The sequence below is a fragment of the Oryzias latipes genome, chromosome 15 (assembly GCF_002234675.1).
Source record: "Oryzias latipes chromosome 15, ASM223467v1".
Lineage (NCBI taxonomy): Eukaryota > Metazoa > Chordata > Actinopteri > Beloniformes > Adrianichthyidae > Oryzias > Oryzias latipes.
Window position 1 is genome coordinate 22,423,990 of NC_019873.2, and position 25,126 is coordinate 22,449,115.

General features: G+C 38.8%; 3 protein-coding genes across 5 annotated transcripts; all 3 read right to left on the reverse strand.

Moving 5' to 3' along the window:
• Positions 1-704: 704 nt before the first annotated feature.
• Positions 705-15,044, reverse strand: LOC105355814 (SMC5-SMC6 complex localization factor protein 2). Of its 3 annotated transcripts, none has more exons than XM_023963448.1 (20): positions 14,808-15,044; positions 14,129-14,163; positions 12,614-13,200; positions 11,318-11,363; positions 9,220-10,850; positions 9,061-9,140; positions 8,876-8,989; positions 8,602-8,769; positions 7,268-7,373; positions 7,103-7,190; positions 6,886-7,027; positions 6,694-6,781; positions 5,800-5,976; positions 5,163-5,257; positions 4,982-5,069; positions 4,762-4,866; positions 4,585-4,662; positions 4,405-4,491; positions 1,676-1,744; positions 705-1,573 (listed from the first exon to the last, which is right to left on the reverse strand). In XM_023963448.1, exons 1-20 carry the CDS (start codon positions 14,840-14,842, stop codon positions 1,244-1,246), a joined length of 4,149 nt encoding a protein of 1,382 aa, XP_023819216.1. In that variant the 5' UTR covers positions 14,843-15,044; the 3' UTR covers positions 705-1,243. The 3 variants fall into 3 exon arrangements, with proteins under 3 accessions (XP_023819216.1, XP_023819218.1, XP_023819219.1); XM_023963450.1 differs by lacking the exon at positions 14,808-15,044 and adding an exon at positions 14,623-14,739; XM_023963451.1 differs by lacking the exon at positions 14,808-15,044 and adding an exon at positions 14,237-14,254.
• Positions 15,045-16,159: 1,115 nt separating this feature from the next.
• Positions 16,160-18,551, reverse strand: LOC101162235 (phosphoglycerate mutase 1). Its single transcript, XM_004077139.4, has 4 exons — positions 18,289-18,551; positions 17,507-17,781; positions 16,873-17,053; positions 16,160-16,545 (listed from the first exon to the last, which is right to left on the reverse strand). Exons 1-4 carry the CDS (start codon positions 18,425-18,427, stop codon positions 16,376-16,378), a joined length of 765 nt encoding a protein of 254 aa, XP_004077187.1. The 5' UTR covers positions 18,428-18,551; the 3' UTR covers positions 16,160-16,375.
• Positions 18,552-23,583: 5,032 nt separating this feature from the next.
• Positions 23,584-25,123, reverse strand: marveld1 (MARVEL domain containing 1). Its single transcript, XM_004077140.3, has one exon. The coding sequence runs from the start codon at positions 24,617-24,619 to the stop codon at positions 24,122-24,124; it is 498 nt and encodes a 165-aa protein (XP_004077188.1). The 5' UTR covers positions 24,620-25,123; the 3' UTR covers positions 23,584-24,121.
• Between the last annotated feature and the right edge of the window lie 3 nt (positions 25,124-25,126).

Below are 25,126 nucleotides of genomic sequence, written 5' to 3' on the forward strand. Positions count from 1 at the left end.
CCAAACAAAATATTCATTAAAATCATTATTTTAGCGACGAGGTTTGTGTTGATTTTTACGTAGTGTCAGTATTATCAAAGGTAAAAGATTTTACTTAAAAGAAAGTCATTAACGAGGGCTAAAAGTAAGTAAAGATAAATCACACGTCATTTCTTAGATCGTACACTAGTTAATAATAAAAAATTTAAATAGCAGATTGAAAGAGGGCTTCCTGCTTATGTTTTTGACAGAATTTAAAGAGGAACTAGCAGCTGTTGAAGAAATATCCAGATGAACTAATCATAAGCAAAGCTGGCCACATAAAAAATTGGTGGCTAAGATGTGAAATTGAAAAGGATCAATGGCAGCAGCAGTGGTATGCCTATTAACCAGGTGAGACCATTTTCCAAAGCAATATTAAGATAGTTGCAATAATAATACTATGACTTAAATATGTTCTTTTTACTCTTAAAAACGTATTTTGTATAATTTAATCTGCAGCCCATCTCCCCTCTATTCCTACTTTGACTTGATCATCTATTTGTAAGAGCTAAAGCTCCTCATATGGCAGTTTATGTTTTACTTCAACTAAACGTGTTTTTTGTTGAGCACACAAAACCCCAACAGCTTCTTTGACTTCATTCAGCTAGCTTCAAAATAGCACAATTAGATGCCAGAGTATACTTAATAAATACTTAGAACATAGAATCAAGTACCAAATTATCTATATTTTTCTTAATTTTTTAATAAAAACAGAGGAATTTTTATCCTAAATATCTTAGCATACACTATCAAATAATTTCAACAATTTTAGTGTAAATCTTTGCACATAAAGGCGAAAAATAATTTAAAAACAATAGTTTTTATGGTTCATTAAAATACAATATTGTAAATTGCAAAATTTTTCATTTTTACTAAAAAAATGGATACAAATATTTTGGTCAAAACTTTAAATTTAAGGGTAAACCTAACCAAGTGTTAAGAATGAAAAGCTGACATAACAACCCAACATGAATAGAATAACATATAACCTGTGTGAAAACAGTGTGAAACCAGTGTCATTTTTTTGTACATATAACTAAATGATACTAGGTCTGAAGCTTTACTAAATGTAATGCAAAAAACAGAACATATTTTTATAGCATAATACATGAGAACAAATACAAATGTACAGTTAGTCTGTTAAAGATCTATTACCAAAAAACCAAACAGTGCAAATAAACATGAGGCAAAGTCCTTTAAAGGTTTACTGACACACAGGTTATTAATGCGTCTCTTCTTGTGAATCAATTGGAGTTGAGTTCCCGGCACTGCCTTGCTGCAGGTCACTAGTCACTGCCTCTTCAACTGTGTTAGTGTCATCCTTGCTGGTGTCTCCTTCGTTGTCACTTGTCTGACTCGGTTCTGGATCGTTTACTTCATCCATTAACCCCTCGATTTTTTCTTCCTCCTCAGCAGTCGTAGATCCTTCGTCTTCATCAGTTGAAAGCCTATCCTGTTCCTCCTCATTCATTTCTTCATCAACTGTGCCCTCTTCCTCGTCTTGGCTGGAGCTTGTGATTTCTAAAGGTATATAATAATCGTAAAGCTTACCCTAAATGAAAAAAAAAAAGGCACAAGCATCACAAAATGAGTCAGAGGACAACCGTAATCAAAACGTGCTGCACATGTATCAATAAGATAATGACTAGCGTACATTGAGTGGTCTCGTCCTCTGAAGGAGCATCTGCCATTTGGTGTAAATCCTCGCAACCAGGTCTTTCAGCTGTGAGAAGAGAGAAAACTATTCTTCACTGTTGAGCCTTACAGATATTTTAAGGGAAGACTTTTAATTGATGAAAATAGTATTAAAACTACAGGTCACTGTTTATTCTAATGACTTTGCCGACTATTGTGAACATGTGCAGCAATAATTCATTAACCCTTGTGCTATCTTAGATGACCCCACCCTTACATTGACGTGTTCTCCCTACCATGACAAAGGTGGAAATATTACATGGAATCCATGGACACCAGAGAAGATCACAAATCATTGAAGAAAAAAGGTTCAGAGCACTGTCTAGTGCAGGGGTCGGGAACCTATGGCTCGCGAGCCATATATGGCTCTTTTGATGGTCACATGTGGCTCGCAGACAAATCTTTAATTATAGTTTTTTTTTTCATTAGACCAGTCCTTCTCGGGCGCGATGCGATGCCAGAGGCGCGCAGTAGTAGCAGTGCTTAGAGAGAGAAATCTGCGCCAGCGCTATCAGTTACTATTATCTATTATTTCACAGAGTTTGTACCAGCTGGAAACCTTTGAATTGACGTGCCTAAAACTGCGCGCTCCCGTCTCTGAGAAAGAGCGCGCAGATGCGGGGACGGGATGTGTGAGGGAGAAAGCAGAGGGTGGGGGTGAGGGGTTGTGGGGACAGCAGGTGAATCGCGCAGGGATTATAAAAACGTAAAACCCACTGCCTGTCACCCACTGCGGCGTGTGAGTATAGGTTTGGCTCCCCGTCTGCATGTGAGCAGTCTGTCTCACATCTACAGAACATTCAGACCTACGATCACGTTTAAAGTCTCAACACCTGCATGAAGCAGAAACTCACCACGTATCAACCAGACTAGACCATCAGCAAAAATACCACGAGAAATACTCATCATTTATTAGCAACAGAATAACAATGTTATTAAAAAGAATCCACAGACTTATTGTACTTTAAAAATGTTGAAATTACATCAAATGCACACATTCATTTGTATATTTAGTTTTAAACATATTGTCGCGGACTGAGTTGGATGGCTGTTGGGCCGCGTTAAAAGTTCTGGAGTTCATTGAACGCGTCAAGCAGAGATCTGATTGGCTCTCAGTTCTGTCGCTCAGCCTGTTGTTAGGTAGTTTGGACCAATGGGGTTCAGCTATGGGCCGAATAAGGGAAATGGGAGGGCTGCAGCGGTAGCAGGGGAATATAAAGTTGGGAGAAGCGCTCTCGTCTCGGCGGGAGAGATTCAGGAGTTGCTGAATTAATTGAACGGCGTTTGTTGCGGTCTGCAGTAATCGGAATAAAGAACTTTAAAAGAGGTTAAGTCTCCGTGCCTCAGTGTGGGGAAGGGACACTACATTATTGTATGGCTCTTTCGAAATTACATTTCAAAATATGTGGCATTTATGGCTCTCTTGGCCAAAAAGGTTCCCGACCCCTGGTCTAGTGGGTCTAGATGACCCAACTCCCAATGTTAAAGTGCCTAGGATAGCACAAGGGTTAAAAAAGGATATCTGCATGTTTGGTATGAAGATTTGATCAGGATAATTCAGCCAAAAGTAGAGCTTGAAGTCAAATGTTGTTTTGAAGTCACTTTATACTTTGAGAATTATAAGAAAAAAACATGTCAGTCAAAAATACTTGCAAACTATTACTTCTAAAATACATTAATATAATTCCAACTGCCTCTAGATAAAGGCTTTCTGTCAGTGAAGAACATTCAGCTCCACAGAGTCTATGACAGCAGTTATGGTTGAAGGATTCTCTGACCTGGAATTGTCCAACTATTCTCTGAAACTCAACATGTCAGGTTTTTCTCAGACATCTGCTTGACTTTAATGTTTCTCAGTGGAAATTCTTCCGTTTGTGTCGAGATGGAAGGCAGACTTTAGCATTTTAAAGGCAGTTAGAACAGCCGGTAATGAAGATGAGCTTCCACTTGGTTAATTAATTGATACCTTATTCATCCCACAATGGGGAAATTCTTCTCTGCATTTGACCCATCCTCTGGGGGAGCAGTGAGCTGCAGCCTAACCGCGCTCGGGAGGCAGTAGCGTTAAGGGTCTTGCCCAAGGGCCCCCACTAGGTGATGTTAATTGCTCGCCATTGATTTGGTAATTGCCCCATTATCAATGTTACCGTAGTTCCCTGCGTGGTAGCCTTTCACCTTACCAACCAAGCTACCCAGCTGCCACCTTTATTGTTGCAGAAGTCGCTTTAGAGCTGGAATTGACTAGTTTACATAGTTCTACAGACTGAAATCCAAATCATGAAGGGGACAAAGACAGTGAAACTGCTACAGGTAAATTATTTTTATTAAATATATGAAAACCAGGATCAACTGGTTTGGCTAAGATCCAGTTAGACAGGTGAACATTTGTGCATTCATTGACTTTTATCTTTTTTTTTTAAATAAAACCTATTTTTATTATTATTTAAAAAGATACTAAACACTTTTGGATGCCATATATGGAGATTATATTAAATTATCATTTGAATTATTATTATATTATATTAAAATAGCTGGAGCTATTTAATGCTGCATTTTTATCACATCAAAAGAAAAGTGTTTTTAGCCTATTTTTTTCCATCTAAAAGATATTTGTTAGCAAAAGTTGTTAGCAGATGTTTTAATATTCAGTTATGATTTGAATGTAAGCGTTTGTGAAATGATGCTTACCTTGCTGCGGTAAAGACACTTCTCACTTTCTCTGATGTCACATTTAACTCGCGTTTCCAGCTCTGATGACAAAACAAGCAGCTGCTCCTACAACCAATACAATATGCAACAGAATATTTATAAAAATCTAATAAACTAATTGACAACACATCATTGTAGATTGGAGATAATGAACTTTACCTTTTGATGGGGTGGGAAAACCTGTAAATTGGAGGCCTCATTTGCCAGTGTCAAAAGGCTATAGCACAAATAGTAAGCCTGAAATGTGACACACAGGAATAACCAGAAATGTTTGTTAAATCATCCAGGAAAAAACAAACACTCTAGATGGAAATAATGACTAGTCCACATGCAGACCTGTTGGTCCAAAATGCCCAAGTCCTCCTCTGAATTGTTTTGCTGTAAGCCACGAAGTAGAGCTGAAGGTTGCATTCGTGGAAGATATGGCCTCAATTCAGCAAGCTGTAAAACCCCAGGATCATTTATTGACAACATTATTAATTACAAAGCACTTAAACAATAGATGTTTGGTGATAAATTCAAAATCCAGTGCTGAAACCAGAACGGAGCAGATTACCTGGAACTCATTCTGTGTCGGTTGGTATCTGCAGTTTCCTTCCAGTAACTTAGAAATCATGCAGAGGCTCAGATGTCGACGCAGCTCTCTTTGCAAAGCAAAAGAGGAAATTATTAACGCATAAACGCTAAAGCAAGAAAAAAAGAGGTTTAGAAAAAATTAAAAAGGTGAAAAAACGTACTTTCCACGTGTGTGGTCAGGCAGGAGCTGAACAAGCAGACACATGTTCTGGTGGTCTTCTGTCAAATCAGTTAAGGCCAGACAGATTCTAGGCAGCTAGAAGTATAACGATGGCTTTATGTCACACGACTTCAAATTTATATACATATAATTAATAAACACGAAAGAACTCAAGCTAATGGGCTTATAATAGTTTGACGTTATTTACAAAGTCTTCATTCCTGCCCAAAGCAACAGCCTACTGCAAGACTTAATATTTTTGAAAAGCTATTAATTTAATTCCAACAATTCTGCCTTATTTTTCCAAAATACATAATCATTAAAAACGATCCAATTTAAAAAATAATAGTCAATAAAGTTTTACACGTAAAATATTGGGAAATTAAGTAAAATATGTAAACAAGTGCAAACCTTAGAGAAGGATGTCATAATTACTCAGAAGTTGAGGGTTTCAGTCCCCTATAGTGCAATACTAAGAATGGGCCAAATGGTTCCCTGATGGACACGATCAAGGATTGGATTTTTTGAGTCAAATCAACAAATCTGATCCCAATATTTAAATTGATTTCATACGGGAATGTTGTACATCCATTCTACAAATAAATTAAGAATACAGAGCAAATGACTTAAGTACTGACCATGGCATCCCAGTCCTTGATGTTGTTGACAATTTTATACAGGAGGGCATTAACGTCCACACTGGACTGGAGGATGCAGCGTGTGTCCAGGCTGACTTTTTCCACCACAGTCAGCAGCAAAAGCAGTTCATTGTCGCTGTACGAGTGAGGACACAGGCCCATACAGTAAGACAGGTACTGTAAACAAAAATCAAAAGAGAAGAAGTTGTACTGCAATGTTCTAGTGACATTTAAGCAATCTCAAGTTTTAATAAGATTTTACCTTAAGGAGCAAACCAACAACAACAAAAAAGTAAATCCTGTGCAAAACCTTTGCTTTAAACACAGACTTTAGATGTAGATGTTTTTTCTGACTTTGGCTTTCAACAAAAGTGAAATTTTCTGATCAAAAATGTTTGGTTTGGTTCCACAGTTGATTTTTATATTTTTTGGGAGGGTTTGCTTTAGTATTTTTTAACACTAAGACAAAAACACAGAAGTGTCTGTTCTCACAGAGGGAAGAAGTTCACACCATCCTTAAAAGATTAGTACCTGATCTCATGCTGGGGGTTGAGGAAACCTTTAGCTCAGGCTAAACAGTTAAGTAAAGTTATGCATTTCCCAAAGCTTGCTCAGACTGAGATAGATCAGAACTTGTCTTACAGTGGGCTGGAACACACTCACATGGAGACAATTGAGTGTCTTATTGAAACCATGACACACTTTTTTATGTAAGTATGAAAATACTTTCCCTTTTGAGATGCAATGAGTGGCAAACTTCCTAAAACAAAACATCTGGAGACAGCAGTAGACAAACAGACGGCACCACCATAAGGGTGCAGTCTATCACAATATGTACAAGCTATAAACTAAAACTCATTTTTGTCACCAGCTCATTTTCCCACAAAGTCTCACCTTCAACACATTGATGTAGTTGTACTCATGGAAAACGATGTCATCCTTGTTTATGGAGGGACTCTCAGGTTTAACAAAGTCATTGTCTCTACAAAGAAATCACCATAGTTAAGTTATAAATACTTAAAGGAGGAAACTTCAAAAAAAAAAAAAAAAAGCTTTTGCTGGATAATGCATCAAATTGTTGCTTACAGCAAATCTCTCTCTGTGAATGGCGGCTGCAGATTTTCAAAAGGGAAAAGCGTAACAAAGCCAACACCCATGTTCATCAAGACCAGAGTCACATCTGCCAAGCTGGGTACCCACACCTTAAAGCGATGACTTCCATTTTTGGCTGTAGATGTAAGAAAACATGTAAATTCAACTCCGTCACAAGACATAGAAGCGCTGCGGGAGTAGAGACACTGACCAATCTGATAGGCAGCAGCACAAGCGATGTCACACAGGATGTGGAGAATCTTGTCAGACACCATCCTCTCGTTGTGGACTGACATCATCTTTCAGGATCAAGTTAGACTTACTGGTTAAAATTTCTAACATACAATTGAAAATGTTAGAGGGGTGTCAGGCTTACCTTAAACAGGAAATGCGTCACCTGAGCAGGACAGGGCAGAAAAAAATCATAAGCCTCCTGAAATAGTCCAATATTCACGTGTAGCCGCAGTTGAGCAGGACTTGACCTGGTTAGAAAACAGAAAAATTTAGTTTATAAGATGGTTACTTTTCCTGTCTTGTAAAAGGAGGAGGAACAATTTGACATAAAAAAGATAAAAAGATGAGTATTAAGAGAACTCGTCATAGGAAGTAATAGAGTAAATTGAAAACATCACTTTTTGAAATGTTACATTGTTTTCAAACTGGAAGATGAGAAACAGACCAAGCAAGTGTGGCGTCACCCATAGAAAAGGGTTCAATCCAGCTCCAACCAAATGAAGTCAATTCAGTCGCCATTTTTTCTACAATGTAGACACCGCCATGTTGAAGCCGGATGTAAGCAGTGATTGGTCTGAGTAAGCGTTTTTATTGCAACCACTCCCATCAATCAGGAGTGAGCTTGTTGAAAGTCCACATCCCCTACCACGCAGGCTAGACAGAGGCTGCGTCCAAATTCCAGAGCTGCGCTCTTCCTGGGCTGCATTTGAAGGCTGCTTACCTCACAGCTTCACGACAAGTGCTGTCCAAACTCAGCGGCTCCTCCAAATGCGGCCAACGCATACAGCCGTCTTTTTCCCAATTTCAAGGATTGGTCTGGTGTCTCCTTCTATGCTGTACATATCCCAAAATCCATTATGGCCGAACCCTAAGATTTTCTGACAACCATGGCGGACTGTGAAGCGGGACCCGGAGTTGGAAATAATTACACCTTTTTATATTTACACCTCCAAGATTAAAACTTGGATCAAATAAACCAGGAACATTTTGTGCTCCAGGCCTGGTTCACTACTCCTCTCTGTTTGGGACTCCACTGGAATTATCTAAAGGCTCAAATTCACAGACGTTAACATCTGGCCTACCAGCTGCATCCATTGAAGGATGCTGCGCCTTGAATTTGGACACACCCCAAATCTGTCAAACGTTTGACAGAAACGTCGGCACCATATACTTTTTATTGAGCAATCTAAATGGTAAGTTTACAACTTGTATTACTTGCTCTACAGAACAAAATATTATACAAGAAAATTTTGAATTAGCAAGAAAATGTAAAAAAAAAAAAAACAGTATCGGAGGAAGAACTCTAACAAATATTATGACTAACTAATAGCTGTTTATTTCTCAATAGAAGTCTACAGGATTTTGGCTTTCTGGAGCCAGCGGGTACTTCTTCTTTGGAACGCGAGTCTCATATCTCATACCAATAATTATCCCAGAAGTGCTCTAACACGCTCACAGCATAGACGCAAAGCTTACCAAAGAAGTGCTTTCTGTGCTGCTGTCTGTGGGTTAACCAAGCACTGGCGAAGCTGCAGCGCGTCCTGGTTAAAGATGCAGCCGAACCTCTCCAGGTTGAACACCTCCTCACCTGGAGGCACTTCCCTGATTACACTGGACATTAAAGAGTAGCGCTGCAAGAATTCCCTGGTTCAAAAAAAAAAAAAAAAGGGAAGAACTTTTATCCAAGTCCAGAGCAAAGAGCGATCCAGGGGTGTGGAGTAATATGCCAACATGCTTCTGCGTATCTTACTGCTGCTCAGTGGAGATGCCCTCCTCCTGGCTTTCTTCCATCTCCTCAGAATCAGGGATCCTGAACAGGTCGTCTTTGCATGCACTCAGAAGCTGTGCTTCAACTTCTTTAGCTCTGATGATTGAAAACAAGGAACCTTCAGTAAAAATATTAAAGATACCAGATACAATGTTTAAATAACATACTTCTTGTTGTTGTTCATCTCCTTCATCAGTTCATCAAGATTGTTCCTATAGACGCCAGACTTTATGGCAGATGGCAGCAGCTGTAAAAACAGTAGAAAAGAAGATTTTTTCTTCTTGAATCTTTAATACGATTAATTGACATTTTTGTTTGAAGCTTACACTTTTTGACTGAGAATTGTGATTTCCAGGTGTGCTTGGCTCGGAGAAGGTTCTCTTCTCTGGGGTACAGAGAACCTTGGGGACAGGCTCCATGATCTCCTGCAAAGACATCAGGTTCTCCTCCTCGCTGGTGTCAGAGCTCTGGGTAAGATCCAAATTGCACGCAAAGTTCTGGCCCAGATCAAGCTCCCCATCTATAGAATCATCTTCACTGACGTTCTCTTTAAACCTTTCAGGTGCTTGCTTCTCTGAAAATGAAGCAGGAGTAGAGTTGGGTGAAGATGCTGCACTGATGGAGAGCCAAGAAGTTTGTTTGTCCCCAGATGTAACAAACTTATACTTCATAGTGGAGACGCTTCGGAGTCCTTGATCCTTAAAGCCAAGATTCATTTTTTCAAGTTTTACCAGTTTTATTGTGACGGGTGAGAGGCAAATGGATGAGTTATATGAGGACGGTGCTGTACATGACTTGTCCATCGCTGTCACGTGTGCATCTTTGTGACAGGAGGCCGGTACATTAGAAGGGGTACTAGAGGTTGATGCAGGACTGGAGCCGTTCTCTGAGGTGGATGATTTGGTTTTGTCGTTTTCTTTAGCTTTTGCAGTCTTGCTAGCAGAGCTTGCAGCAGTAATCACACAATCAGAGGGGAGATGTGAATTAGGAGGTGAAGATTCTGCAGATGGAGACTGTGAAGAGGATCCACCAACATTGGTACAGGAGCTGGATGCAGGATTGAAAGCTTTCTCTGTACAGGGGGGTTTGCTTGTTTCAGCATTTGTTTTAGCTTTTGTAGTCTTGCATGCAGGACTGTCACTGTGAAAGGTGTGATCTGTGGTGAAAGGCGGGTTTCGCACTGCAGAGGGTGTTGCATTTGGAGATTCTGCAGCTACAGTTTTATGACAGCTGGTAACTGGGGTGCTACACATGGGTGCAGGGCTGGAGGATTTCTCTGAGGCGGGACATTTGATCGTTTCAACATTTGTCGGGGGCTTTGCAGACTTGCAAACAGAGCTGACTACTACTGGGTCAGGAGTGAAAAGCTGGTCTATATCGTCAAGAATTGCTGCAGATTTTCTTCGACTGGTTTTATGACGCTCTGCAGCCTGGGAACCATGTAAACCTGAGCTTGATTGAAATGTTGGTTTGGGACTGATGTGGTCAATTTGACTGCTTTCTCTCCTTGGATCAGCTTTACTATGAGCAGGTTTGGAGTCCACCGAACCAGAACGATAAGACCGAACGACGACCTTCTGAGGAACATCTGAGGTACCAAAATGATTTCTTTTAGGATTTTCCTCACTTCTTCTCCTGTGACGTTCATCCCGAGGCTTTGAAGATGAACTTGACTTCACGTCCTTTTTCTCCGTGGAGCCTGAACACACTTCCTTTGTTCCTGTTGATCCTGCTTCATTTGTCCCATGTTGTGTCCTCTCTGTACAGGGAGCGCACTCTGTTGCTTTTTTGTGGGACAATTCTAAGAGTGAAGAGTTCTTCATCACAGGATGGGAGACTGCAGAAATGCTTGGTGTTTTGCTGGAGTCAGGACCCTCAGGACATGGTTTCTTGGCATTATTGTGACGGTGCTCAGACTCTCTCCGCCTCTTGTGAGATGAGCAACTTGAATATGGTGCTGTAGACAAAAAAAGAGGCAATCAATGCGACGCCTACGTTCAGATGAGCTTTCTAGGCCGTTAGTTATTATGGCTGGATGACAATGTTTTCTTGATGCCTTGATAAGATTTTGATTTGTATTTACAAATGTAGAAAATTTATAGTTTTTGCAAATCAGTTGATGAATAATGCTGGAAGGTGCAAAAGCAGAAGTGGTCAGACAGTCTAATGTGCTCAAAACTATACAAACAAGCTGCTACCAGACCTCACATACAAAATAATAAGTGCTCAGGTCACGCCAGAGCAGAGGACAATCCCATTTTTGTGTAACTTTGTAACAGTAATGTAACGTTTTAGAGCTAGTCATTTTAAGAAAAAAAAAGGTAAACAAAGCAGGTAAAACGCATCAGTCCAATAAACTTGACCAAGTCTGACAGATGGACTTTTTATGCAATTACAGTGCAATTTTTGCATTAAAAACATTACCTGGAATATTATTTTCACTTGAAGTTCGTGGGTGATGGTGGTGCCTCTGGAAAAAAAGACAGAGAGCGTTTAGGTCACTAAACTAAACTCCCCCTCAAAAACAGCAGTTATAATCGGTTTCTATGGAATGTTTTAATGTAATTAATATATAATAGGGATGCAACAATTCACTTTCATCGCAAGTCGGTTCAAACCCTGATTTTTTTCGTTATGGTACAACATAGGATTGGTGTATTACAAAAACAGACTAAAAAACTAAAAATTGATAAAAAAACGAGTGAATTTCTGAATTTGGAGAAATACAGAAAATATTTCAGCCGTCTTTAGTGCAAACAAATCATTTCAAAGAGTCTTAAAGAACATAAATATCACAGAGTTTAACAATCACATTTAAATCTTATATATTTTAATCCCAGCTGGGGAAAAACGTTAGTAAACTACTACAGAAGAGCAGTTTTGTTGCTCATTGTTTTGAAGGTTTAACTAAATAAATAAAAAGACCAAAATAATATGAATATAATAACTACGATCAAAGCTTTTGTGTTCTGGGTAATGAACTTTTCCTTTTTGTGTACAAGAAGAGAAAACAGCTGATGATACTTTTGTACTGAAGCTTTATGTACACTTTTAAATCAGTTCATTTCTAAACTACAAATATGCATTTTATTTTTAAGATTTAAAGCAGTTTTTATTCACACAGTTCTGATTTAGAAGGAGCTTAAAGCTGCTTTCCTTTTGTTTTTTCTACAAGTGTGAAAATAGCAAAGCAAAAGAAACTCAATTACATCTTTGACTTAACTAAAAAACAGCAGAGGTGACTTAAGAGCTTGGGAGAATGCTGGAAGATAATCAGGAAGGTTTGAAAAATGATTATTCTGTAACGTATTTGCTTGCTGTAACCAAAGTCCACCAAGTGATATGACATAAGAATGTAGCATTAAAAGAAGGGCTAATAGTCTGAATCATGTTTAATATAAACAAAGGAACCAAAGAAACATTTATTTCTTAGCTCACCGTTTTTCTATTAACAAGCAAAACATTGAAATGCTGAAAATTGTACCCTTAAAACATAATCATAACAGTGACTTAGTCCTCATTGCATCATCTGTGTCAAACATGAATTTAGAGCCGTTTCTTCTGTGCCTGCCTCCAGGTTTCATTCATGCAGGAACCATGTAAAAACCTGGAGGCGTGTTCAAGAAACAGCTCTAAGTTCATGTTTGACACAATGAGGATTAAGGTTTCATCTAAGCGGGGACAATGGAAAAACCACAGTAAGACAAACAGGAGCAATACCTTGAACGGGTCGTGTCTTCGTTGTGTGTCACTACTGGCGGATGTGGCAAACTTGGATTCAGTCTCTTGGTGTTTGACAGATTGGCCGGATGAGAGGCGTTCTTTTACGTTGTGAAGACACTGAGATGATGAACGTTGGCTACAACCAGAAGAGGGCACATCAGCTAAGCCCCTGTTGTTGAGGGTAACTGGAACTGGCTGAGATGAAGAATGATGTTTAGACTCTGACAGAGAACTTCTTTGGAAAGAACCCTTTCTTTCCCTTTCTGTTCCATAGCATGGAGATACTGTGCTACAAGAGCTTGATAAACTGCTGGGAACAAGTCCACGAGGTTCTACACAGTCCTTAGGGGGACCTGTCTCTGTTGACAAAGGAGTATCTGCGTTGGGTGGGTTATTTGGAGCAACCCCCCCTGAGTGATGAAGGTGTGGATGGAATCTTTCCTTGCCAGGTGTATGAAGTGGCAACACTCTCCTGGGTGAAGGATGAGAAAGTCTGTTAGGAACTTGAGACGGCTTCATTGGAGTCTCCTGTGGAAAGGCTGTGAAATGATGTGGGGGAGGCTGCTGGGGTGTGAGGTCCATCACTGTGGAGGAGAACATAAAAACTGAATTCAAACACACTTTCTTTGTTCATAAATGAGTTTTCTAACACCTTGGAGTAATTTGTCGCACACAAATATATGAATCCATTAGGGGCAAAGATGAGATAATTGCATTTCCTAAAGAGGTCTATGAAGAATGCGAAACAAACCAAAACTACACAGTAGGTTATTTCAGTAACTAACCATACCAGTCTGTAATATTTATTTAAAACACCACTCCATTCATCTTTCAATCCATTTTAAAAGCATTACTAGAGGTATTTTAATTTTAATATGCAGAAACAAAACAAAACTCTGCACCTAGTTTATGCAGTGCAGCAATAGTTCAGATTAAATTTATCTCCGAGTTGTGGGTGGGACTATTGGCGTGGAGTAAGCCTGCCCCCCTTCCCCGTCATCTTATCTGTTTGCAGTTTCTACCGCTAGCTTACAGCCGTCAATATCCCAAACCTAAAATTATCAGTGCAATAAAAATGACCAGCAATATTGGAGCTATCCAGTCGTATAAATTCTGATCCAGATGCCAGCTCGGACGAGGAAAAGCAAAGAATACGTGGCTTTAGTTGTCTGCGAACAGATGCATCATGTTTATGCATGACAGAACACCCTATTTGCCCACCGATTGTAGCACCCACACCACTGCTACAAGCTTTTTCAAACAACATTTTTTCTGCTACTACTTCACAACAATTTTAATAGGGAAACACTTGCAAAATGCAATTTTAAGATTAATTTTCTTGATATTTGTCCACCATGAGTAAAATGCCAAATAAAACATGTTGAAAACACAAAAAACACTATTTTCATCAGAGGGGGTCTTTAAACTAAACAAAATGTTTTCATTGGAATATGTTCTGTTGAAATTGCTAAACTGAGCTAAAGTTAGGAGGTGTGTGATGCCTTCACTTACCTTTGTTCCGAGAGGAGGAATAGTCCGAAAGTCTTCTAAAATAGAAAAAATAAATAAATAAAATAAAAAGGATGTAATCATTCATTGAGTTCGATTACGAAACCTCACCAGCACAGTCATTTGCAATGCAAACTGCTCTGCTTTAGTCTGCACACACAATGCGCTTTCACACAACAGCCAAAGAAAAGAAGACACCTACAACATACTTAAAAAAAAAAAACTACCAATGCAGCTCGCGCCGTGAAAAAAACTATTTTTGCGCTTCTTTTTAACAGTTCTTTTGCATTTTTACAATAATCCAATGTCAAAACTGCGTTTGCAATTCTCTACAACAAACAAAAATAAACACATTTGATTTTGTTTACAATTAAACACTGCCGAGTAATTAAAACAAAAGTAACTAGCCAAACAAAGTCGAAAAGGAAAGTGAAATAAAAACTGTAAGGTCACGTTCATGCTTAATTTTAAATGTATAATAAGTTTGCTGCACTGACATTAGAATGTATTATCACCAGAACCACTGCAACCCATGACATGTTCTATGTGCACAGCAGCCGAACCGTACCACTCGATATAAAGCAGCGCGTGAATTAGCAAGTGCTTGTTGTTTCAGGAAGTGAGATTTGGCTAACTGCAAATTAGCAATGTGGGTGAAAGTGAAATGCCAGAGCTTTCTTACGAAGAGTTGTCTTGATTTTCAGAGGCTTTCTTCATTCTCGGGATCAGAGAGGCGTTTTATCCACGCGCACTAAACAAATAAAGAGAAGTTAACGCGAAGAAATTCATCATGAAATCCTCTCCCGCCTGTCCCGGCGTCAGAGGGCATTTCACGAACTGCATGATGGAACATGGAGTCGATTATATTTCCACTTAAAGGGACAATTCAAAAATTGAAATGATAATGAAGGTGCGCAAAACCTCCCTGTTTTAATTCAATATCTATATATGAGTTACAAATGATTGGTGCTCTTTATTATTATTGTACAACTAAAACATGTAAATTATTTTGAAATGTATAAGAGGTTTAAAGAAAAGGGAAAATATTTCCCATAAAACCATTCTATAATGTTAATTTTAAAAAAATAACAAAAATATTATATATATATATTCCCTTAATTTTTGTAAATTACTGTGATTTTTTCATATTCTAGTTTGTCATTTAAAATTACAGTAACCTCAACTCAAAATGTTAGTAAAAAGGCAAAATAATTTGTTGGTCCATTTATTAGAATGCTTAGGTTACATTTGCCTAAAGTGGAAGAGAAACAAATACTCAGCGGCATAGCGGGAGGCACATTAACACACCGTATAGATGCCAAAGACTGAAACAACCTCTGCTTCACAACACTGTAAAGAACCTTACACCTGCTAATGGAATCTACATTGACAATGCAAAACCAAATAAACCTTTATGTAGCACTGTTCAAAAATGAGCAAAAGAAAAATACCAATTTTTCCACATCCAAAGCAACACACAAATGCACTAGACAGACATACAGAAAAATATACCGGTACTTTCCCACCATTTTACCCAAAGGGGGGAAAAAAAAAAAAAAAAAAAAAAAAAAAAAAAAAAAAATCACAAATAATGACCTTTATTAGTGAAAAGAAGTTCTTAAATAAGCATCTTATAAACGGGGCATGCAAAGTTACATTAAAACTACTGTGATAGCCGTCAATCGCTGATAATCTGAAGACAATTCAGTGTTTCATCTACAGACACAGTGAAGTAACTTCTTGCAGGTCAAGTTGCGTTGGGAATCTTTTGACAGAAAAATAAAAACATCAACAGGTGACCGCAGCAGAACTTTCAGTCATTACAGTCTTTTCATTTGCTTCATTTTAAACAGACACTACAGATAAAAACTTGAACATCTGCCCCCCCCATTAACAACCATGCTTGTTTAGGTGCAATATTCAGTTAGGAAAACTTAGAGGTATTTTTTTTACTATATATATATATATATATATATATATATATATATATATATATATATATATATATATATATATATATATATATATATATTCTTTTATTTTTATTTTCTGGAGTTTCAGCACATCCCATTTAATCCACCCATTCTTTCCTCCACTAAATAAGGAATGCAAGTTTTGACAACAAACTACCGAACATCCAGCATTTTCTAAACCAAAATAAGCAATATTTTAGGGAGAAAAAAATCTGAAGTAAGCAGTTTGGGTAAACCTAAGTACAGACAAAGATGACTTTTATGGCTCTCCATTTTTTCACTTCTTGGCCTTTCCCTGAGCAGCAACAGCCTCCATGGCTTTGCGTACCGTCTCCTCGTCACCCAAGAACTGCATCGGCTTTACCGGTTTCAGGTTCTTGTCCAGCTCATAGAGGATTGGGATGCCAGTTGGCAGATTCAGTTCCATGATGGCTTCATCTGACATTCCTACAATAAACATAACAATGATTTAGATTGCTAATGACAGCGGGCAGAGTAAAAGTAAATGACAGCACTGCATTGCATTGCATTGTGGACGATTACATTGACTTAATGCCAACGGTAAATTTTTTCCAGGAACACATTTAATTTATGAAAATCAGAACACAAAAGGACTAAAAGCTAGTCAGATATCTAGTATTTGAAAGATTCTTTGCAGTGTTGTATTTCTATGATTAGGACTAGAAACATGTTGAAATAAAGTTAATTTATGTGTAAGCAGACTCTAAACGGTGCCATTTTCACCTGTTTAGAACATGCTTTCCCATCACCTACCCTCCAGGTGCTTGACAATTCCCCTCAGGCTGTTTCCATGGGCAGCGATGAGCACTCTCTTTCCTTGTTTGATCTCAGGGGCAATCTCCTCATTCCAGAAGGGCAGAGCTCTCGCAATGGTGTCCTTTAAGCTCTCGCAGGAAGGCAACTGGTCCTCAGTCAGGTCTGCATACCGACGGTCCTGCAAACAAAATAGTAAAAGCTCCAAATTTAATTTAAAATTTAAGTCCTAGTGGTGAAAAAAGAAAGCCGAAACTACACAATTTGCAGCTGTGAGATCTGAACATCTGTTTAGTCAAGATCTATTTGGTACTTTGTACTTGAACCCAGAAGAACATGGTGTTGTCAGTCATACATTAACTCTCACAGTTCCTGCAAAACAGTATATTGCTGCATCCCAGTGGCTGACAAACGTCATCCATAACAAAGTCTTAAATATGTAAAACTCTGTGCTGTGTAGACAAAAAAACAAACAAAAACTAACATTTTTCTTTTTGGTGTAATTTCTGCTGATTACACTCATAAAGAAGGACAATTCCTCCGTGACGCAAGTCAGGGTTTGCAAAACTCTGATTTCCTCACAATACACTCAACATGTGGCCCGACTGTTTGCACTGCAGATATCTTATCTCACCTTGCTGATCACAGAATAGTAGTCATGGTCAGGGCCCATAGGTGGAGGAGGGGTATCAAACGAGCGCCTCCAGATTTTCACTTGAGCCTCTCCATGCTTGGCAGCTGTCTCCGCCTTGTTGAGTCCCGTCAGTCCGCCGTAGTGGCGTTCGTTTAGACGCCAGGTCCGATGAACAGGCACCCACATCTGATCAATGCTGTCCAAGACCAGCCACAGAGTTCTGATGGCTCGCTTCAGCACGGAGGTGTAACAAACATCAAACTCGTAGCCAGCATCTGCATGTTTGAGACAGGATTTACATCACATCATAGAAACAGGGTAACTTGTAGAGTAAACTCTTACATACGGCCAAATGCCATTATTGTAATACTTATTGATCAAACGGTCAATTAGATAATGTTGGGGGGGAAATTGATCCATGTACTTGCTTTTAATATATCCAGACCTTGAAATAATGTGCTAAATTGTACAATTTTTGGCTTAAAATGTCACAGAAAGTGTATGCATCTGACGGGCTATCACCTTCAGAAATACTTTAAACAACTTTCCCCGTTAGCATATGGACTAAAAGGAGTTAATGTCTTCGTTTGACTGAATGAATGTCTTGCTAGCTAAGTGACTTAGCAATGTCACAGAAACAAAATCTCCGCCCTCGAGCAATACTGCGGCTCGCTTACATGCCACTCGACACGTACAGGGTCGAGTCTGGATGCTAGCCGATGCAGCTAATACCCGGAATGACACACCGAAAGATGGAGGAAATGTAACCCGTCCTTCCTCACCCTTTAAGGCCTGTCCTCCTCTTTTTGCCTCCCGTTCCCCAGTTTCACTCAGGTCCGCATCAAACCAGCCGCAGAAGCGGTTCTCCTGGTTCCAATTACTCTCTCCGTGGCGAATAAGCACCAATTTGTAGGCCGCCATGTTTAGTCTCACTCGGTAGGTTAACTTAGCGATAGTTCGATGTTAAATGTGGGCTGACGGATGCAAACGATGTCAGATGAGTAACTTTCAGCTCCCAGAAAGCTGACAGGTACACTTTCAATTGTCAAGCATATTTATGCTGCTGATTGGCTATTTCTTCGCCTTCCGGTTTCCACAACCAATGAGATTCTGACATATGACGTCACTTTTCTTTCTCCACCAATGATTAAAAGCAGGCGTATCCGGAAAGAAATGCAGGCGTATCCGGTCCTTTTGACCTTCATCCCATGTACTGTATTGGTCAAAAATAAAATTTAGATAAAGTTTTGACAAAGGTATAATTCTATTGGTTAATAATAATACGATTTATAATAATAACAACAATAATAATAAATAATAATAATACCTCCTAAACAAATATGAATCCCACAAAAATCTGTCACTCGTGCAATATTTGAAGTCAATGTGCAAGATAAACAGTTCCCATGAGCAATATAGTTTCAGATCCAGAAATGTTATGTAGCTATGTAGGTATGTATATTTCTCAGTTACACAAATTCTTTATCATTCTTTTAGTATTATATTACTTATTTATATTGTTTAAGCAGCTGGAGTGCACCGGAATTTCATTGTCACAAGTTTCTTGTGTAACAATGATAATAAAGGCTTTCTGATTCTGATTCTAAATAAGGCTTTGAGAGCTTTGAGATGACATATTTGTATTAGGTATTAGGTAATTATCTCTGTCTGTCTGTCCGTCCGTCTGTCTGTATTTGATTATGTCGCAGCACCACAGACAAGTGGAACCACTTTCTTGAAGCTGTAAAAGAACTCTGTTTTGAGTCATACTCAACATACTCAACACCAGCAAGAAACTTTACATTGCAAAAAAGGCAAACACAAATTCACAATCGCCAACTGATATGAGACTTTAGAGGTGTGTCATGCTGAATAAAGACCCAGTATTTTTTATCAGTACAGTAGTTTCAAGCATGGTAGAAAACACGACGTTTTCTTCACATTTTTAATACAATACATTTTGAAAAGAAATATCTCACTGAAAAAGTTTTACAAGTCAAATATACAGGTTCTATTTTTTTTAATATTATCTAAGAAAACAATAATCAAAGCAACATTGAAACCTTAAAACATATTTTTTTTACATTTGCAAATGTTTACTCAAGCAAAGGCATGATCATAATCCCTCTTTTTTAATTAAAAAAAAATTAAATAGTCTTTTTAACACTTCTGCTTAAAATTCTTCTTAGTTTTCAAAGGGCAGATAGAACTTGAATGGCCTTCAGCGTTTGTTGGCATCCTTTCAGTCTTTTGGAAATAGTCACACATGTTTCCTTGACACCATCATGTGGGTTGTTTTCAGTACCCAAAAAACTGGTTGTTTGTGTCAATCAGGTGTAATACATTGTTTAAGCTAAATGGTTTTTCAACAAGCCAATATTCCCATTTAGTTACTCATACAAGAAATATGTCAACAACAGATCAACAAAAATATATTTTTTAAAGAGCAGCATTGGAAATACCATGTCCAGTGAATGAAAGTCAGCAACATTTGATTTTCTTTGGCATTCAAGATCTGTTGTGAAACTGCTGTGATCAACCACCCTATGTTTTCAGTTAACTTTGATGACATGTTTCCCACTAAAATGCAACTAATTAGTCAGCTATTTCCTGTTGGAGACTGAGGTCCTGACTTTTTTCAGAACAGGAAGCAAAAGCTTTTAGTTGTTTTTACTACAACAAACGATTGAAGAGTACTACATTTCAGACGTCCGATATCACAGTCTCATTAATAGTAAAATAAACGTATTTGTTGATATTTGTTTTTTGTAGACTTAAGCATAGTTTATTATAGGCTAAAGCTAAAATTTGTTTTAGCAGTTAAAGTTTCCAAAAAAACTATAAAATACAATAAAATATATTAATGTCATGGTTTAAGTGTCCTAAATGTGTGTATAAACTTATGGCCCCTCCTAGTGGACAAAATTTGAGTTTTTTTTATCCCTGCATTTTGTAGCAGGTCTTATTACTGTAAACCTTTATCTGTTTTCTTTTTATCATTTGTCTTCACTAAAAAAATTGACAAAATTTTGACATTTTCCTATCTCACTTCAACAGTTGTGTTGTGGTGAAAACAAGGGCTTAGGTTAGGAAAGTGATGGCCTCCTCACAGCTTAGAACAAAGCTCTAAATGTCTCTGTGATTTTGAACTGTAGAAAAAAATGCATTTGTTAACTAAATATGAAACCTTCATGGCCACAAATACTAATAAAAAAATGTATGGCTGTTCATGCAAGACCCACAGTAAAAACGTTAATTTTTTGGCCAGGATATTACCCACCCTGTGGCATAAAAGGAAAAAAAACCCTAATACACTCCCTTGCTTTTATCTCAGACATTTAAAAAATTCCGGCCCACAAAGTCTTGGCTGGCAAACTTATGGAAATGGCAGTATTTTCAGGGTTCTATAAATAGCTGTCATTATTTCCCACCACAGACTTCCATCTCTCAATGCAAACACTGGGCCCATTCTGAAGTACGACCTTTGAGAAAGCTGCTGCCACAGCTGAGGAATCTATAACCTTGTTTGGGAAGCCGACCGAACTCTACTTCGTCCCTCACACAGACAGGAAATGTCAGTCTCAGATTTAGCTATGGAACTTACATTTATTTTTACACATTTTTCCTTTTATTTCCTGTTTCCCCCCACCATTCATTCACTTGCTCGGCTGATCTCCATCTGGTTTTCTAAACCACTTCTCCCTGTTCAGAATGGAATGTGAATGTCAGAGGCAGGAAAAGTGGTTAATGGGGCACTGCTTATGGTGTGTGTGTCTGCATTTTGGTGTTTCGTGTGAGGGCCAAAAACTTCAGATGCCACACAGGAGAGTGTCAGCAGAAAAGAGCTGATGGGACGGAGCACTTCCTCTGAGAATTACCTCCGCGAACCTGGGTGGCGAAAAGCTCTTTAGACCTTTTCCCACCATTTCAATGTTTCTTTACACTCATATATGCACCTGAACAATGAAACTCAGAACACCAGACTGTGCGTCAGCGTACATACACAAAATCCCATAATATTCAAACTTTGCACATGATTTTTTTCAAACTCATCATTTAGGATAATGAACATGTTGAGACGTTAAAAACTATTCTAACAGAAGTTTGTCTTTAAAAACTTTAATAAAACCAAGAGGAAAATTTCATCAAACGCTATGATCCGCTATGAAGGGTAAAAATCAGGACTTGAAATACAAAACAATATATACACATACAGACTCAAACTGCTTTTCACATGATTTCTGTGCAGCTTTACATACAAACAAGGTGTTAAAAAATAAATAACCCTAAGCTGTATCAGGCACTGATCACATATTTTGTTGTGGAGGCTTGATTGCTGTGTTGTGCATGATGCCTACAGTTATTATGGAATTTTTCACAATTAAAAAAAGGTAAACATTGTGGTTAAAAAGGACCAAACACAACTTCTTATTCTTATATTTTTTATCTTTAGTTATGTTCTGTCACATTTTTAAAGTCTCACTCAATCATCTTTTGATCTATATTTAAAGTGTTCCCAGTGGTCTTGTAAATATGAACATGTCGTTTTTACCCAAATAATAATAAAAAAAAAAAACCTGTGTTGTTTTCTAGGACAAAGTTCCTATAGAGTGGCAGTAGTTCATTAAAAATTTTCCTCTAAGTTGTGGGTGGAACTGTTGGTGCGCAGTTAGCCTGCCCTTACTTCCCGACATCCATCTGTTCATACCCCTCCTGCTAGCTTACAGCCTTTCATCTCTAACCTAACATTACCGGTGCAACAAAAATGGTGACTAATATTGGAGCTATGCAGCCGTACAGTTTTGAGCCAGTTTACGTCACACCTAAGCTTTTTTTAACTGTATTTTTTTCATCTGCTCCAGATTCACAACAATTTGAATAAATAATTACTCAGAAATGCAGTTTTAAGCATAATTTCTTCATATATACCCTCCGTCATGAGAAAAAAGGCCAGAAGTTCATGTTTAAAACACAATAAAACATGATTTTCATGGGAGTGGGTGTTTAACAATGTGAATTTCCTGCCACTTAACTGAAGCAAAGTATTTCATTCTTTTCATAACAGTATTGTTGTGAGGAATTTTAGATTCCAACAAGAAGGTCGCTGCTTATCAGCCTCCCCCCATTCAGCATCATGAAACTTCATAAAGTGGCAGATGTTTGGATTTCGGAGTAGCAAACATTTGTGGTTTCAGATTTCACATTTCGTTAAGTTTCTTACTAAATAAATGACAAAAGTATGAGTTCTGGAGGAACTTTTTTAAGGCGTTAACAGTGACTCCAAAAGAGAGCTCAAAAATCTCACACAGGATATGTCTCATTGGAAAACCAGCCAAAACAAGTGTTACCGGTACTCAGATGTTACTCCAGGGTACCTTCAGACTTTTTCAGGATGCCTTTTTTTTCCTTTGAACTATAGTGAACATCACAACCACTGCTTCTTACAACATGAACATATTTAGCCAGGGGATCAAGAAGTTAACACAATGGGCTTGTTATGAAAATCCCTAACTTAAAATTGCACCAAACTGGTCAGCTGTGGTCACTTCTGCTTTTGTGGTCAACATTTGGTAAATGTGGGGATTTCCATTCATGACTTCAACTGCCAGAATGTACAAACTCATGCTAGAAGTACATAATTCAACACAGGATGCTAAATTTTGCATCAAGCATTGTTTCTTTGGTAATAACAAATTCCAGAAATACACGAACGGTCTTATTTATGAGTGGATTCTTTAGTATTAAAGCTGTCGGCAGTGTATTCTTGCATGACTTCAGCAGATGAGACAGTCTTTGTGCGTTCATTGGCTCAAATTTAGCCCACCTCCACCCCTAGATTGTTCCGGTAAGAGCATGCCTTCTTCCAAATTAGTCACACAATGTGACACACACAAACTGCTTCCAAGTAACACAACCAACACACACTGTGCTAGAGTGCGTGTGGTTGAGCAGCAGCTTAAAAGAAGCAGCTTTCATCCTCCAGTAGGGAGTCTGCGGCCTAAACTCCTTTGAAAAAGTCACAACAGAACAGAAAAAAAAAAGCTTTGGTACATTATCACACTTTACCACACACAAGACTCAATGCACTTGACTTTATTCTTTGGTTTTTACATATAGTACATATAGTACCGACTTTTGTTTGGACCATGGACAACAGCAGTGATGCTGCTCACAAACTTGGACAGCATTTGGACACAAAAACAAAAAAGTGTGAGTAAGAAAAAAAAACAGATGCTGTTACACAAGCACAAGAAAACATAAAATACAAAAACATGAAATAATTACCCCTGAAGTTACAACTGTGAGCACACCTGCAGCAGTTAGATACATAACATAAAAAAGTATCTTCAAAATCTATAAAATGTATTTTTTTTTGTTGGAATTTTATGTTGGATTATGTCTTTCATTTGACAATGACTGTTTTGGTTGCAGTAAATGTCACTAATTACGCATGCATTTGCGCACAATGAACTTTGCGCCTGGTTTTGTCGCTTCTCCACCGCCTGGAAGAAGGAAGAGAAGACAGCAGACACAACTGTTGAGTGAAGTTACAGTGAAATTAGGAATTCCTCATTTTGCAGTGGTCTCAAAAGCCACTTTACCCCCCTCCCTCCTTCAGAGGAGCGTCTGATCTCCACGACACTTTCTGCAGCCCCCATGAATAACCGATAGGAGATAAGCGCAGCAGCTCAGACAAGCGAACACGGCGGCTGTCAGGTAGATCTTATACAGACAGAGGTGCTTGTACTGATCCAGGTTGCAGAACGAGTTGCGCTCCGTCTTGTAGATCATGACTCCAATCGCAGGGAGATAGAGCAAAGCGGCGGCCACGTCGTGCGCCAAGTTGGTGGACAACCAGCGCTCCCCTCCGAGCAGAGGCACCAGGTCCTGCTTGTTCAGGAGGGTGATGAAGAAAAGGGCGAGGGTGAGGAGCCAGAAGAGGACCGCCACGAACAGGACAAAGTGGATGGAGCCCTCGTATTTGTTGGCAGCGATGGTGACCCACAGCCCGGCTCCGAACACGATCTGCAGGATCCGGGTGATTCCCCAAAAGCTCCCGATGGTCTTCAGCATGTTCTCCCTCATCTGGGACTGGGGAGGCTGGGAGGACATCTCTCCAGCTAGATCAATCAATCAACGTCCCTTTTGTCCCCCAAGTAGGGCGGATGGTGTTAGCCAGTTGCAAACAGTTGTGATCAAACTGCCAAAAAGTGGATGCAGGAAGCTGGAGGAAAACTTTAAAAACGGAAAAAAATGTTTTAGTAAACAAAAATAAAAATGGAATTCTTTGCACAGTTGCGGAGTTTTGACCCTGCTATGTTTCGTGTTTTCCGTTTCCTCCGTTGGAGTCAGTTTTTTTGGGGAGGGGGCTGGGTGATGAAGATGGGATGGCCTGTAATCTAAAGCTTGCCCCTCCTCTGTTGGACTGATGGACTCTTCTGTGCATTTGAAGCTATTTAATATAATTTCCTACCGCCTTTCTTTATAATCTGACAGTTTATAGAGTTTTTCGACTAATCTGAGTCATGTTTTTGTTCCTAATCGGCCTTTCTCCACCTCCTTGGTTGGTACTCCGCTCTCTCCACAAAGCCTTGCTGTTTGCGGGCCCATGCGTCATCC